The sequence below is a fragment of the Tursiops truncatus genome, chromosome 2 (genome assembly GCF_011762595.2).
Source record: "Tursiops truncatus isolate mTurTru1 chromosome 2, mTurTru1.mat.Y, whole genome shotgun sequence".
In the NCBI taxonomy this organism is placed as follows: Eukaryota; Metazoa; Chordata; class Mammalia; order Artiodactyla; family Delphinidae; genus Tursiops; species Tursiops truncatus.
This window is the reverse complement of record NC_047035.1, coordinates 106,193,497-106,210,504: the sequence shown is the minus strand read 5'-3', so window position 1 is coordinate 106,210,504 and position 17,008 is coordinate 106,193,497. Positions and strand designations below refer to the sequence as shown.

Sequence of the window (17,008 nt, the reverse complement as noted above, 5' to 3'; positions counted from 1 at the left end):
TCAGCCATAAAAAGGAACGAAACTGAGTTATTTGTAGTGAGGTGGATGGACCTAGAGACTGTCATTCAGAGTGAAGTAAGTCAGAAAGAGAAAAACAAATACCGTATGCTAACACATATATATGGAATCTAAAAAAAAAAAAAAGAAAATGGTACTGATGAACCTAGTTGCAGGGCAGGGATAAAGAGGTAGACATCGAGAATGGACTTGATGACATGGGGTGGGAGGGCGAAGCTGGGGCAAAGTGAGAGTAGCATTGACATATACACTACCGAATGGTAAACAGTTGGTTGCTGGGAAGCAGCAGCATAGCACCGGGAGATCAGCTCGGTGCTTTGTGATGACCTAGAGGGGTGGGATAGGGAGGATGGGAGGGAGGCTCAAGAGGGAGGGGATATGAGGACATGTGTATGCATATGGCTGATTCGCTTTGTTGTGCAACAGAAACTAACACGGTATTGTGAAGCAATTATACTCCAATAAATATCTATTAAAAAAGATAAATGGGATATGTTATCATGGGATAATTCGGCAAGATAATCCTTACTTTCCTCTCAATAGACATGGTATGAGGGCTTCCCTGGTGGCGCAGTGGTTACGAATCCGCCTGCCAATGCAGGGGACACAGGTTCAAGCCCTGGTCCGGGAAGATCCCACATGCCGCAGAGCAACTAAGCGTGTGCGCCACAAGTACTGAGCCTGTGCTCTAGAGCCCGCGAGCCACAACTACTCAGCCCGCATGCTACAACTACTGAAGCCCGCGTGCCTAGAGCCCGTGCTCCGCAGGAAGAGAAGCCACCACGATGAAAAGCCTGTGTACCGCAACAAAGAGTAGCCCCCGCTCACCGCAACTAGAGAAAGCCTGCGCAGCAATGAAGACCCAATGCAGCCAAAAACAAATAAAATTAATAAATTTATAAAAAGTAAAATAGAGATGGTACGAAACTTGTCATCAACTTTGACAAAAGGTTTCATTTGTTCGAAACTGCAAATTCCTCAACATCAGGGGTTGGCTCCCTCACAGGTCTGTGAGCTGCTTGAGGGTAAGGGCCGTGTCCTATCTTCGTATCCTTGGCGTCTATAGACCAAGTCTGGCAAATTAAGTATCGAATAAAGGTTTGAGATTTGACTGTAGGGATGGATGGATTAAAGTAAAATTAGCATCATCAACCTTGTTACTGGCATCCATCACTGCCACCAAACCGGAGGGCTTAAGACGTTCTTTTTAGGATGGCGATCTCCAATGTCACTATTGGACACACTGGACAGTCGGAAAGCTCTCTCGTTCTAAGTTATCTTGAAGGCGATTGGCAGAAATACTCAGCTCGTAGTGGGGAGCTGTGCTAGCCTGAGTCTCTATGAGAAGAGAAAACAAAAAGGAACTCCTCCTCCCGCCACGCCTAACCATCCTCACTAGGCTCCAAAGACATCCCGTTTAACCGCGACGGAAACTCACTTCCGGCCTGACTAGGACGTAAGAAAACTTTGACAGGAAGCGGCCCCCTCGGAGAAATAATAGTAGGGCGTCACCGTGCAGACGCTCTTCCAGCACTAGAAATCAAGATCTCCTTTCCCCTACCTCTTCAGGGTTTCATTTTTAGCTTATCCAGACGCTGAGTGAGGCAATTAACGGCGGTTAACAGACCGTTAGCTGCCCCCGCCCACCGTTGGAGACTACAAATCCCATATTGCAGCTCACCGTCTTCCAAAGAAAACGCCCATACGACCCAGCACGCAACGCGCCTCATGGGCCTCTAGGAATTGTTTTTCCCTTGTTCCGCCGAAACCGAGCAAAGCATGCTGGGGCTTGTAGTTCTCGTGGCTCCCTTACCTAGGTCCTTCGCGATACTCCGTCCGGTCCCGCCTATTCTCTGCCCCGGACCTTTAGGCTTCTCTTGGCCCGTTTGAAGACCAGGAAGTTGATAAGTCGCGAGGCTCGCTGCTGAGAGACGGTGGCTCGGGTGGGACAGTCGCCAGGGATGGCGGAGCGTAAGGATGGAGCGAGTGTCCGGACTGCTCTCCTGGACGCTGAGCAGAGTCCTGTGGCTGTCGGGCCTCTTTGAGCGGGGAGCTGCCCGGCAGCCCCGGATCATGGAAGAGAAAGCGCTAGAAGTTTATGGTAATTAATTTTACCCAGGGCAGCATTTGGTGGTATACGTGGAGGCGGGGGTAACGAGGGCCTCACCTGAGGGTTAAGAGTGGAGACTCGAGTTTTTGCCAGATCTCGTCCGGGAGCGTAGGAAGCTTTTTCTCCGGAGTCCTAAGTCACACGGGCATGTGGGTCTTTCTAGGACCCAGGCTCTTGCTAAACCCGGGGCAGGCCGAGCCTGGAGGTCTCAAACGCTTCATTTCCCTTGTCTTCCCCCACGTTCTAGTGGCTATCTCAAGACTTATGGGCAGAGCAAGCGTCTAGGGTGTTTGGTTAGGAAGCAAAGCTGGCCTGATTGCCCTACTGGAACCTCCTTCCTTCCTAGCCCCTGGACACACACTTCTCCTTCCGCCGCCGAGGGTACTGCTGGCTGACTGCCGAGTTGGGGACTGGCCCAAGGTCACAGCCACCCTCTTCTGCTCCAGAGGCCGTAGGCAGAGGTCCCCAAGAGCCCGGCCTTGAACTTATCGTTCTTTAACGCACCCAAGCCTGGTGTGCAAAAAGGAATACACACACATTGAGTTACATATATGTATAACGTATATTGTATATATGCACACACACATATTCTCTGTTCAACCCCTGGAACCATCTTCATCGTACAGATGAGGAAATAAAGGTGTAGAGTGGTTAAACAACTACCTGGAGGCCACTCTGCCAGTAAAGAAACAGCAAAAACCAAAGCTCTTGTCTTCTGATTCCAAACTTAGTGCGCTTTTCATCACTTCATAATTGCTTTATGACTTGCCTTTTTTGGACTTATCAGTATTGTTTTTGAAAACTAAAACGACTGGATCTAATGAGCATTCAAAGATTCCTGCTGACTTAGGGTAAAAGTATAACCACAAGAATACAGATAATGCAGGTAAGGATTATAGATCCGTAGAAAGAAGCCAGGGATGTTAAAGACCTTCGGAGTTAATCTGGTTTACCTCTTGCTAGGGGCAGGACTTAAACCCAGTCAGGTGACAAGTGTGAGTGGAATGATCTCCACAAAGCAGTAAAGCAGAGGTCCCCAAGAGCCCGGCCTTGAACTTATAGTTCTTTAACACACCCAAGACTGGAGTGCAAAAAAAAATACACAGTGAGTTATATATGTATAATATATAATATATATATACGCACACACACTTATATTCTCTATTCAACCCCTGGAACCATCTTCATTGTACAGGTAGGGTTTGTGGTTAAAGGTGGAGGGAGGTGTGGTCAAAAATTGTTTTACATAGCAGGTTGGAACTGGATCCTGAAGGTTTAAATATAAATGAAGAATTTAATATCAGTGCAGAGCCAGTAGAAGAATTTAAGTCAAGGGAGCAATGTGAGGAGAGCAACATTGCTTTCTTTCTAAAAAAATAAATGCAAATCACTAGAAAAGGAGAGAAGTTAAATAACGCGTGAGGTTTACTTTCAGAGTTATTTAACATATGAACAATATAATGCAGCTTGTATATATGAGCCTTACAGGGAAAAGGCCTAGGAGGAAAGGGAAAAAATTCCTTTTCAAAAAAACCTGTTTCCCTGAGCCCCGTGTTTCACAGCCTTGTGAAGCCTCTTTTTCCTGCTTCCCTTTTCAAATTCTGTTTCTAATCAAGTGATAAGCTCAGGAGTTGCTGGGGAGAAGATAGAGTTTGATTGATTTGTTTTTCCCAGCTGGATTTCTGATTACAGGGGTGCTGTGAGTAATAGAACAAAACCTCAGGCTTGAGAACATCAAGCCTGTCGCATGTGAACTCCCTCTGCTTTTTTCTACCTCACTATTTCTCTTATCATTCTCCTTTTCCATCTTTTTCTACAACCTCAGGGTAAGAAGGAAATCTTTTCCTCTCCACCTCGAACCCAGCCTCCCACATCTTTGGTCTCATTCCTTTCTGCTTAGTTTACCAGCCTCCTCCACTCCCCTCCTTGAAATTTCAGTGGCTCTTCCTCTATTTTTTTTTCCTTTGTTTGATCCTTCCCCTTGGGCTATAAAACATACTCAAGTTTCCCTTATCCTTGTCATTGTTCTAGCTTTTTCTAAACGCACTGTCCTTTTTTTGCTCTTCCCTCCTTCCCTGTCAAAGCCCTAGGATTACATTTGCAGTTCCTTCTCACTTCCCCTTTTGCAAGCTGGCCTCTGCCTTTACCTCTCTACCGAAAGTGCTTTCTTACAGGTGACCTTCTGAGACCGGCTTTAGCTTTCGTTAACCTGCATTTTTCTGCAGCATTTTTTTTTTTAATTTATTTTTGGCTGTGTTGGGTCTTCGTTGCTGCACGTGGGCATTCTCTAGTTGTGGCGAGCGGGGGCAACTCTTCGTTGTGGTGCGCGGGCTTCTCATTGCGGTGGCTTCTCTTGTTGCAGAGCATAGGCTCTAGGTGCACGGGCTTCAGTAGTTGTGGCACATGGGCTGAGTAGTTGCGGCTCGCGGGCTCTAGAGCGCAGGCTCAGTAGTTGTGGTGCACGAGCTTAGTTGCTCCACAGCATGTGGCATCTTCCCAGACTAGGGATCGAACCTGTGTCCCCTGCATCGGCAGGTGGATTCTTAACCACTGTGCCACCAGGGAAGGCCCTTTTCTGCAGCATTTGATGTTGTTAACCATCCCCTCTTTCCTTTTATGCTGCGTTTTGCTTTTCTTCCTCCTATTGATCCCCAAATTTGGTGCTTCCTACAGATCCATACTTAGTTCTCTTTCCCTTTACATTTGTGATTCTCCAACTGGACTGCACATAAGAACAGCCTGAAGAATTTTTTTAAGTCTCAATGCCCAGGTCATACTGTGAATCAATTAAATCAGAATCCCTGGTAGGGCTCAGACACCAGTTTTTGTTTTTGTTTTGAAACATTCCTAGTGATTCTATTGTTCAGCCAAGGTTGAAAACTATGGTTCTACTCATTGTTCTTTGTGAATCCCATGAGTTCAACAGCCACTCCAGCCTTGGTTCTCTTAAACCTTATGCCATAATTCAGTGTTTGCTGGAATGTTCCATTGGTTTGCCCCTTAAGCACCTCAGAATGATTATATATAAGATTTAACCTGTTTATCTCAGCCCCCACCCAAATTTCTTCCTTTGTTCTCTCTTCTTTTTTTTTTAATTCTATCTTTGTTCTCACAGGCGCTTAGATTTACAGTCTTAGTCATCTTCTTTTTCTCCCTTTCCTTGTCTTCTACATCCAAATAGTTGTCAGATTCTGTTGATTCTGCCTCTGAAATTACTTCTTCGTCTTTCCCCTCCTCTCTATAGCTATGGTCATGTCCCTGTTTTAGGCCCAGCTTTTTCAGCTGGTATCCCAGGCTCTGCTCTTTAGTTCTGAGTCTACCAGCTGACAGTGTAATGCTGTCCATGTCACTCCCTTGTTCAGAACCTCTTGAGGACATCCTGTTGCCTTTTGCTGACTCTAAAAGAGCCTTAATGGACTGGCCTAAACTCTTAATAACTTCTTCCCTTATGCTGAGTTCCGTGCAAACTAAACTTGTTCTTTACTTTCCTTCACCTTAAATGGCAAATATTGAAATGTTACCCATTTTATTGTTTTTGTTTTTTGTGGGTTTTTTTTTTTGGCCGCGCAGTGTGGCCTGCAGGATCTTAGTTCCCTGATCAAGGATCAAACCTGGGCCCCTGCAGTGGAAGCGTGGAGTCCTAACCTCTGGACCGCCAGGGAATTCCCCAAAATGTTACCCATTTTTAAAGGCTTGATTCAGATTCCATTTCCATAAATCCCGATACTGCATTCTCCCCAACTAAGTTATTTTTTCCCTTGAACTTCTATGACACTTTCCCCATTCATGTATTCTCTCTGCAAGGTTGGATCCAAGAAACTGGACATGAGGTAGTAATAATCCAAGAAAATGGTTTTCTCAAAAGGACACTAGTAGTGGAAATTTCTGTCAGAAACCTGGGGAGTGGCTGTAGTATTTGCTCAAACAAAAAGAAGTAAGTGTTTGGATTAGGACTGGCAAAATTGTTTGTATTTAGAATATTCATGTTTTAACATAAAACCTTTTCTCTGATGTTTCTTTAGATTTGATTCGAACTATCCGGGACCCAGAGAAGCCCAATACTTTAGAAGAACTGGAAGTGGTAACGGAAAGTTGTGTGGAGGTTCAGGAGATAAATGAAGAAGACTATTTGGTTATTATCAGGTTCACGCCAACAGTACCTCATTGCTCTTTGGCGACTCTTATTGGTAAGGTTTTAGATAAAGATATTTATATATTAATTCTGAATTATTCTAGCTGATACTGACCCGCAGTAACAATTAGCATCATGTATCATACTTTATGGTTTACAGAATATTTTCTGTAGTTCTCAACAATTAGCGTATGAGAGGGTCAATATTATCTTCATTTTACAGATGAGGAACCTGAGGCTCAGAGAGTTTAAGGGACTTGCTCAGCATCATGTAGGCAGGAAATGATGAAGCTGAGGCTCAATTCCAGGTCTCCTGACTTTAAGTGTGTTTTTCCTTTAGCTATACCATGCTGCTTCTCTACAGTTAATGGAGCCTGAGTGTGGGCCAGCTCCTCTCCTCAGTTCTGGAGATCGGAATGGGTGTTGTCAGACTAGCACTGCTGTCCTTACCATCTCCTCCTTTTAGCTGCTCTCTTGGCTTCTATGTAGCATGGGCAGAAGTCCTGGTGGGAGGGTATTTTTTCAGGTAGTTTTCTTTTTGAGAGGTTGCATTCCCAATATTTTGGATTAGTTAGCTGTGAGATATACAATAGATATCTTTGAATGTATACTTTGTTAAAAAGAAGGTAAAGAAAGTTTCTTTCAAACCAGATCTTGATCAGTAGGGAACCAATTAAATAATCAGTGATGGTGTTTATTAACAATGGAATACTATGCAGCTATAAAAAAGAATGAAGACGCTCTCCATATACTAATATGGAAAGATCTCTATGACATACTGTTTGAAAATAAAAGCAAGTATAATATTGCTACATTTGTGTAAAGAAGAGCAAAAATATACATTTATATTTGATTGCATATCCATAAAGAAAACATAAGAAATGAATAGCTAAGATGGGTGTGGGCATTAGTGATGGTGGGAACTGGTCAGATGGAGGATAGGGTGGCAGGGAGACTTTATAACTTTTTATATTTTTAAGCTTTTGAACATTGAGACTATATTACCTATTTAAAAATAGACAAATTTATAAAAAGGATTGGAAAGGTAAATATTTTATTATTGTTTCTACTATTGTTGTGAGTTGTCTTTCTTTTCTCACTTGTTGGACCTGGGATCCCTCAAGTAGTGGTTTCCAGCATATGGGGCACATCTTGAGGGACTAGATGGTCTGTGAATCCATAGATACTATTGTGGTTATAAAATTCCAATACTAGAAAAAGCATTCTTGAATACATATTTTTCATCATTGGACAGTTTCTGAATCAACAGATATCGAAAACAGATTTCAAAAAGTAATATTTATATTGTGTTTCTTAAATTATAAAAGTAACATATTTGTTGGCAATAATTTTGAAATTCCACAAAAGTATAAAGAAGAAAATTTTTAAAAGTTGTCATTAGAATGTGTGCTCTAGGCTAAAATTCCAGCTCTGTCAGCTCTGTCACTCTTTGGTCTTGGGCAAGTTACTTAACCTTTCCAAGCCTATTTCCTTATCTGTAAAATACTGATAGTAAGGGTAACTACTGAGTTGTAAGGGTTAAGTAATAGAAAGCATGAAGTAGATGAGAAATGTTTTTTAGTTCTCCTTAAATATTATTGTTTAATTATATGGTCAACTATATGGTCATATAATTATATGGTCATCATTTTTGTAACCACTTAGACTACTTCTAGCCTCCTACAATTATAAATAATACTATGATGAACAGCTTTACACATAAATATTTTTATTTATCTCTAGTTATTACTTCAGGATAAATTTCTGTAAGTGGAATTATTGGGTCATATGGTAGAAATATTTTTAAGTCTCTGGGTAAATATTAGCAAGTCACAGGGAATTCCCTGGTGGTCCAGTGATTAGGACTCTGCACTTTCACTGCCAAGGGCACGGGTTCAATCCCTGGTCAGGGAACTAAGATCCCGCAAGCCGCGTGGTATAGCCAAAAAAAAAGTTCATACTCTTTGACCGAGGAATTAAGGAAATAATTCCCTAGAAGAAAATAGTAGCATGTTCAAAACATATATAGTAAATTTATGATAATAAATCCTGGAAGAAACTATAGTATCGATTAATACTGAAATGATATAAAAATAATGGCATTTCTTATTTCTATTGAAAATGATGACTATAATCAAGGAATCAAAGTATCTGTGTGAGAGTGGATGAAAAAGCTTGAATGATAAATTGAATTTGTGTTATGATTGCAGTTATTTTAAAAAACTGTGTTTACGTGGACAAAGATTGAGAGAGCACATGAAATAAAAATAACTGTAAAGGTGTCAAGATTAGATTATGGTTGAATTTCAGATCTCTACACCTTTTGACAGAGTTTTGTCACTTTTTTGGCCCTTTTGATATGGGTTTCATTTAAGACCATTGGCTTTTGAGAAGGTTGTATGGTAGTGTATCATAGTAATCGTGTTCAAGCAACATGACTGGAAAACTCGATGAAGGGAGTCCTCTTTCTGGCTGATGCATTAGGAGGCATTTCCTATGAGCAGGTAGTACTAAGCAGAGAAAGGCATCTGAGTCAGAGTTCCACCCTGACTGCTTAGGTTGTCACCTACTCAGTTACCCTGGTATATCATTCCAAAGACAAGGAAGACTCAAAGCGGGTGAGTGGGTAGAGCAGAAAAACCACTTGATAATCTTTTCTGTTGACTTAAACAAGAATGGCTGAAGGCAGGATACGAAGGGCATAGAATTTGGAGTCTAGATTTAGCTTCCAGCTCTGCCACATATTAGCTATGTGATGTGGAACAAATCGCTTATCTTGGTTCCTGGCTGTAAAATGAAAATGATAAAATAGTAATAGCTAACATTTACTGGATACTTATTATGCATCAACTACTGTTTTAAGCATGACTATATTTACTCCTCGTGCGTAACAACCTTATATATAGTGGTACTATTATAATACTTGTATAACAGATAAGGAAACTGAAGTTCAGAGAGGTTAAGTAACTTGCCTGGCGTCACACAGCTAGTGTGTAGTGGAGCCACTTTTGAACCCAAATTACCTGTCTCAGTTATGCTATACTGCCTATCTTGAGGATACTGATATTCAAGAAAGTGCTTTGTGAATTGTAAAACAGTTATTATTTATGGGTAAAATACCTACCAACAGTGACTAGAACACATGAGGATGCTCAAGAAACAAATTAAGGAGACAATGGGGGAGCAGAGGAAGGAAAACCCTCCAGATAAGCTTTAAGGCAGATAGATACTCTGAAGGGAGACCCTTCTTTTTTTTTTTTTTTAAGGGGGACCCTTCTTAAGGAAATTATATATTTTCTTTAGAATTCCCTAATATTTATTATGGAATTACTGTGTTGTAGACTCTAAGGTAGGCCCAATCTCATTGTAGCTCATTTAATTCTTTTTCCTTCTCTGGAATTTTTCAGATGATTCTGTTAGAAAACCTAGTGGTACTTTAGAAAACCACAAGCAAATTAATTTCATACCTCCCCAAAAGAGAGGTAGTCTAACAATTATGTTTTGCTGTGTTATGTTTGGGGTTTTGTTATTGTTGTTTATTTTTAATCAAACCAAAATACTAAGAAAATGTTCCTTATAACGTAACAAGCCCTTATGTATTGATATTAGTTGGGAGAGGAAATAAATTGCTCTAAATAAAAACCTGCAAAGCCAGGGAACTAGAGACACTTTTTCCTCATAATAAGAGCAGCTTGGTTTATCTTCTCTGTCTAGAGGTGTAGACTTAGTTAAAATTGTATGCTATATTTTATGGTGGGGGAGAAGTGAAACATTGGCACTGAGGCTCTGTTCCAAGCTGACTTTTAATTTCTCTTGGAAGTCTTAACTGGAAAAAAAAATATTGAACTGTGACTTGGTATTGGGGTGATAAACTGAACTTCAGAGGAGCTTGTTTTAGGGAAACAACTCTATTTGTACCCTGCAGGCACAGAGGAGTCCAAATCTGAGAGATTGCTTGTGGTCCTTTTTTTTTTAAATAAATTTATTTATTTAGGCTGTGTTGGGTCTTCGTTTCTGTGCGAGGGCTTTCTCTAGTTGCGGCGAGCGGGGGCCACTCTTCATCGCGGTGCGCGGGCCTCTCACTGTTGCGGCCTCTCTTGTTGCGGAGCACAGGCTCCAGACGCGCAGGCTCAGTAGCTGTGGCTCACGGCCCCAGTTGCTCCGCGGCATGTGGGATCTTCCTAGACCAGGGCTCGAACTCGTGTCCCTTGCATCGGCAGGCAGATTCTCAACCACTGCGCCACCAGGGAAGACCGCTTGTGGTGCTTTTTAAGTGGCTCTTACTTGGTTTTAAGTTTTTTTGTTTTTTTTGTATTTTTGCAGTACGCGGGCCTCGCACTGTTGTGGCCTCTCCCATTGCGGAGCGCAGGCTCCTGATGCGCAGGCTCAGCGGCCATGGCTCACGGGCTCAGCCGCTACGCGACATGTGGGAACTTCCTGGACTGGGACACAAACCCGTGTCCCCTACATCGGCAGGTGGATTCCCATCCATTGCGCCACCAGGGACGCCCCGGTTTTAAGTTTTTGTGTGGCCTGACCTGTTGCAGGCATTCAATAAAGTTTAATGAGTGAATTGGCCTTTGATGGAAGGCAAATTGATACAGCAGAAATGACCTGCGTTTTGCGGTGGTTTCGGGTTCCAGTCCCAACTCTGTCATTTTACTAGCTCTTTGATCTTGGGGAAGTTACACTGTGACCTTGGTTTCATAATTTGTAGAATGGGATTGACAATACCTAGCTCACTGGATTATCATGAGGAATTCGTAAGATGTATCAATATTAAAGTTGCTAGGTAAAGGTGCCAGGCTCAATGGAGGCGTACATTGGATTGAGCCTAAGCTCTTTTCAGCTACTGTTTTGTATAGAGACACCTAGACACAGCTGTATGCTTTTTCAAGAACCAATAAGAAGAGATAATTGGGGCTTTTTTTTTTCCTCTGCAGGGCTGTGCTTAAGAGTTAAACTTCAGCGGTGTTTACCGTTTAAACATAAGGTAAGGAATGTGTTTTTTGTTGTTGTTTTATAATAGCTTTGTTGAGATTTGATTCACATATCATACAACCACCTATTTAAAGTATAGAATTTAATGTTTTTTTGGTATATTCACAAAATTATGCAGCCATCGCTACTATCAATTTTGGAACATTTTCATCATCCCAGTAAAAAAACCCATACCAATTAGCAGTCATTCCCCATTTCTCCTAAACCCTCTCCCATCCCTAGGCAACCACTTTTGTCTCTATAGCTTTGCCTATTCTGGGTGTTTCATTTAAATGGAATCATATAATTTGTGGTCTTTTAAGACTGGCATCTTTCACTTAGAATAATATTTTCAGAATTCATTCATGTCATAACATGTATCAGTATTTCATTCTTTGCCTTGTACTGTTCTTTTGTGTAGATATCACATTGTATTTATTTGTTTTATAATTTGGTAGACATTTGGGTTGTTTCCACTTTTTGTCTTTTATGAATAATGTTGCTATGAACCTTTGTGTGCAAGTGTTTGTGTGGACATGTGTTTTCATTTCTTTTCCACCGAGGGCATATGTTTTCCATTTCTCTTCTTCCTGGATTCTATGGTAACTCGACGTTTAACCTTTTGAGGAACTTCCAGACTGTTTTCCATAGCCACTTCACCCTTTTACATTCCCACCAGCAGCCTGTGAGGGTTCTGATTTCGGCACATCCTTGCCAATACTTATCATGATTATCTCTTTTTTTCATTATAGCCATCACTAGAATGTGTGAAGTGATATCTAACTGTGGTTTTGATTTGCATTTCCCTGATGGGTGACAATATTCATCCAAAAATTTAAAACCAATTAAGAACCACTTAAAAAGGGCCACAAGAAACCTCTCAAATTTAGAATCTTCTGTGGACCAAACCAACTGTTTGGTTACCCTGAGGTATAGTTTGCATAGGAATAGCAAGGTAAATGCTTGACTCTTCCCCTTTATTTACCGTTTTTCAGAATAATGAGTCGTGCATAATTTTAAGCCAAAGTAAATGAGTATAGAGTGATTTTATACCACTTCCTTTGTTGTTTAGAATAAGAGTTAGTGTTATGCCACTGGGGGAATGTATAAGGTGTTTTGTCTTTTAAAGAAGACTGGACTAAATGGTCTCTAGGATCTCTTAGAGCCATAATAGGCTATGATTTTTTCCCCCTCATGAAAAACATTTATCTCAGTAGTAAATAAGTATATGCGAATTAGATCACATGCTCCAATGTTCCCTGAAAAATAGACATATCTTTATCATATAGCATGATTTATTTACCACAAGATTTGCAATAATTTTGTGGGTTTGTCTCAAAAGCTCTGGTTCTTGGAGGTTAGCTAGTTTAAGGGAGTGAGTGCAGCAGGACCAGGAGAGATAGCTTAACCAGTATTGTACTTGAGAATAAATTTATCAAGATAATAGTAGATGAGAAAAGGAGGATACTGAAAACTGTATATTGTGATCCGATTTTTGTAAAGTACACAATAAAAAGAAACTTCTAGCCTTGGGGGGTGTGTGTGTGTGTGTGTGTGTGTGTATATGTATGTAATGTGTGTGTGTGTGAAATCTTAAATTATGTGGGAATAGAGAAAAATATGGAAGAAAGTACACTAGATTATTATTATTATTTTTTTTTTTTTTTGCGGTATGCGGGCTTCTCACTGTTGTGGCCCCTCCCGTTGCGGAGCACAGGCTCCGGACGCGCAGGCTCAGCGGCCATGGCTCTCGGGCCCAGCTGCTCCACGGCATGTGGAATCTTCCCGGACCAGGGCACGAACCCGCGTCCCCTGCATCGGCAGGCGGACTCTCAACCACTGTGCCACCAGGGAAGCCCCAACACTAGATTATTAATGTGGCTTTCTTGTGGGGTGGGGCAGGGAGAAAGTTTAGATACTGATTTGGGAGGAAGAGGTAGAGTGCAGGGGATATATATTGTTGAGTAAAACATGTATGAGATCTCACTTGCATAAAATTGTAGGTTTGTATTCATTAAAAAATAATGAATGGGAATACCCGCCGCGGGCCTTCCCCATATGACCAAAGTAAAAAATCCTACTAACTTCAGCCCTCATTTTAGAGAAGAATGTGAAGATTTGTCCCAAGTCTTTGATGATGGAAACAGGATTTGGGCTTTCATCCCTAGACTCTTGAGTCCATTGTACATTCCACCTCACTCATCTTAGAATGCTCTAAATGTTTTGCTTTTAATGTATTTTTTTCCTAGTTGGAAATCTACATTTCTGAAGGAACCCACTCAACGGAGGAAGATAGTAAGTGAATTTTGAACCATTATTTGAAAACAGCTTCATATAGTACTTTATCTTGGGTGTTACGTTATTCTGCCAGCCAAGTATCTATTGGGTCATTTGCAAAAAAGAACAAAATCAGCTCTTAGCTTTTCCTAAGTTTTTCCTTAATCAAAGAAATTTTGATTAAACAATCTAAATTAATGGGTTCTTCTTTACTTGTACTTTGTTCAGCTTGTTTTAGGGGACAGTGGTCATTTGAAGTGTAACTAGAGTTAAGCCCTGTGGATATTGACTGGTTTAGGCCAGTGGCCACACATCTGTGAGGAATATCCAGCTGTAGGAACTTTGAATTATAAGCTCTAAAGAGAGCTTGATTCTTCTCTTTGGTGGCAGGATAGAGAGCTGTGTACTTGAAATTGAAATCAAAGGTCCAGCAAGTAAAGCTTTAGGGAATCTTGGGGTAGGTGTTGCCTTCCTGGGTTAATGTATTAAAATGGGAGTAGAGAAGCGTTTTTGTATAAAGCATCTCTAGCCTACGGAGAGAAATAAAGTGGCAGCCGCTTAAAAATAACAGAGGTGGGATTTAGGAAAAGCAAAAGTGGGATTACAGGGGATTTTTTTCTCTTTAAGTCTCCCCTTCGAAACTAATGAATAACTAGCCAAAACCTGTGTTAAGTTCTCAAGGTGTTAAATTCTGTTTTAACAAGCTAATAAAATTACTGTCTGCTGCTGTGTATTGACATAGTCCTGCTAACTTTTGCCTGTGTGTTTTGTAGTCAACAAGCAGATAAATGACAAAGAACGAGTGGCAGCTGCGATGGAGAATCCCAACTTACGGGACATCGTGGAACAGTGTGTCCTTGAACCTGACTAATAGCTGTTTTAAGAGCCACTGAACTGGAATCATTTGATATATTTGTTTAAACTCTTTGTAAAATGTAAAAGACTCATGTTTAATATGTAGGTGATTTGTACCTCAGTGCATTTTTTAAAGGATGATTTCCAAGCAAGATTTAATTATAAGGTAGTACCTAGTTTGTTCAGTGTTTAACATTCTCAGGATTTGTAACACTTAAATGATCGACAGAAAAATATTTTCTAGTAATTATGTGTCAGATGAGTTGCTATTTTTCTGATGCCCATTCTGATACAACTGCTTTTCATGTCAAATATCTACTGTGCCCAAATGTATTCAGTTTAAATCATTACTCTGTAAATAAATAAAACAGAGATGATTCTTGTATACACCTTAGAATGTTTTTATTTAATTGTATATTTTAGTGTAAAGGTTAGCACTAAAAGATATTTCCAAAGCTTTATTTTCTGATTATTATGTAGAATCAGAGATAGGAGAACCAAAAAGAACCCTTAATATCAGGCCTGGGCCCTGACTTCCTTCAAGAAGAGTCCTGGACCCATTTATAGACAAGGAACAAATGTGAAGAGGGCCAGGTGACATATATAATTTTGAAGATCAAGAAGTCCCCAAAGAAATTTTGATTAAACAATCTAAGTCAATGGGTTCTTCTTTATTTGTACCTTGTTCAGTTTGTTTTAGGGGACAGTGGTCATTTGAAGTGTAACAGGGTATGTTAGGAAGCTTCCGAGGTGCCCCCCCCAACCAATGATCCTTGATTCCTGATATTCGTGCCCGTGTAGTTTCCTTCCATATTGAACCAGAACTGGTTGCCATGACTAAAAAAGAATCAGAGGTGACAGTGTGTGATTTCTGAGGCTAGATCATAAGAGATGTTACTGCTTTCACCTTGTGATCACTTGAGTTGCTCGTTCTGCAGGAATCCAGCTGCCATGTCCTAAGAACACTCAGACAGCCCTGTGGACAATTCCACATGGAGAGGAATTGAGGCCTTCCACCAACAACGAGCACCAATTTGCATACCATGTGAGGGAACCACGTTGGAAGCCATTGTGGAGCCTCAGTCAGGCTGACATCTTGACTGGAACCTCACTAGACCCTGAGCCAGAAGCCGCTCCCTAGTTCCTGATGCAGAGAAGCTGTGAGTGATAATAAATGTTTATTGTTTACAGCACTAAGTTTTGGTGTAATTTGCCATGCAGCAATAAGTAACTAATACACAGGTATTAGCATAGAACTCTTCTGCCTCAAATTTAATTGAGGATTCTAAGGGGAAAACATGAGAACTTGTTCCATGGCTCTTGAACCCCTTTATCCACTTCAAGAATATGAGTTTTGAGAGAACAGAGAGGATTTGGTAGGAAGATTGATGAAGAGATTTCCTTGGTTAAAGCTGTTGCTATGCTGAGTTCCAACCCCCATCTTGGTGGAAGGGTGAGGAAATGACACCTTCTACCACTATCCGCTGAGGGGAATTTCAAGGGGACAACTCAGAGCGTTTGGAAATGTGTCCTCTGCAGTTGAGAGACCCAGAAAAGTGGTGCCTGACTCAGGCCTGAGAAAGCAAGCAGAAGTGGGCTTGAAGGCTGGGGCCTGACTCCTGCCCAGGAAATCTAGAGGGTGAGAGAAAGGCAAGGCTAACTACCTTGATGACAGAGCCCTGGGATGCACAAGTGTTTCTCGTGGACCATGCTATGGGGTCATATTTGACATTGCTCAACAAGCCATCAGCAGGGCCAAGGAGACCTCAGAGAAAGGGTCTGGAGGTGTACTGCCTGGTGCCCAGGGACTGAGGAGAGAAGACGGCAAGTGAGCAGCCAGGATGGAGATGCTTCTGCCAGGGTCAGGGGGCACAGCGGGTACGCCTGGTAAGCGTACGAAAGTGCCAACCTAAGAGAAAGAGCCAGCTCTAATCATCAGGCAGAGAGAGCACGAAGCCAAGCAGCTACGTAAGAACTGTCCCATCTCTGGTGCTCCTCCCTCCCTCAGCTCCCGCAGTGGCGAAGTTGAAGAGGGGGAAAGAGGAGAGAGCAGAGGACCCCATCCCATGGCTCCGCTGGAGGTTTCAAGCCTGAAGCAAGCTCAAGTTAGGAAAGAGTTGATGCCAAGTTTGTAGTTCTAACTATTAGATGTGACTAGATAATTCAGTGTAATGAGATTGTATGGTTAAAAGTGACAAGACGACTTAATCTGACAGAAATCATGTGTCTGCCCAAGTCTTCACCCATGGGCAGAGGAGGATCATGCCTTCTCAACAAAGTTTCGAAGGATTAGTGGGGGACAAAAATAAAATCAATTCTTACACAACATACTGGTTATAGAAGTCCTATTAAAACCATCTTGGGGACTTCCCTGGTGGCGCAGTGGTTAAGAATCCTCCTGCCAATGCAGGGGACGTGGGTTCGAGCCCTGGTCCGGGAAGATCCCACATGACGCGGAGCAACTGAGCCCGTACGCCACAACTACTGAGCCTGCACTCTAGAGCCCGCGTGCCACAACTGCTGAGCCGACGTGCCACAACTACTGAAGCCCACACACCCAGAGTCCGTGCTCCACAACAAGAGAAGCCACCACAATGAGAAGCCCACGCACCACAACGAAGAGAAGCCCCCGCTTG

The 17,008-nt window shown here is 41.9% G+C and overlaps 2 protein-coding genes across 6 annotated transcripts in view; both read left to right on the top strand.

The window, feature by feature from the left end:
- The first annotated feature begins 1,868 nt into the window (after positions 1-1,868).
- On the top strand, positions 1,869-15,565 carry CIAO2A (cytosolic iron-sulfur assembly component 2A). 3 transcript variants are annotated; one of them, XM_004315232.4, is made up of 5 exons: positions 1,875-2,119; positions 6,151-6,315; positions 11,204-11,253; positions 13,490-13,535; positions 14,291-14,759. In XM_004315232.4, the coding sequence occupies exons 1-5, from the start codon at positions 1,996-1,998 to the stop codon at positions 14,386-14,388; spliced, it is 483 nt and encodes a 160-aa protein (XP_004315280.2). In that variant the 5' UTR covers positions 1,875-1,995; the 3' UTR covers positions 14,389-14,759. The 3 variants fall into 3 exon arrangements, with proteins under 3 accessions (XP_019803521.1, XP_004315281.1, XP_004315280.2); XM_019947962.3 differs by lacking the exons at positions 11,204-11,253; positions 14,291-14,759 and adding an exon at positions 15,311-15,565 and having other exon boundaries at positions 1,869-2,119; XM_004315233.4 differs by lacking the exon at positions 11,204-11,253 and having other exon boundaries at positions 1,870-2,119.
- DAPK2 (death associated protein kinase 2) overlaps positions 15,393-17,008 on the top strand; it is a 135,881-nt gene continuing 134,265 nt past the window's right edge. For 2 of the 3 annotated variants that reach the window (XM_033851780.2, XM_073801137.1), the window contains exon 1: positions 15,393-15,532. The gene's annotated coding sequence lies outside the window, so the exon portion shown is untranslated. The remainder of the gene's footprint in view (positions 15,533-17,008) is intronic. The other variant, XM_073801138.1, reaches the window with a different exon arrangement.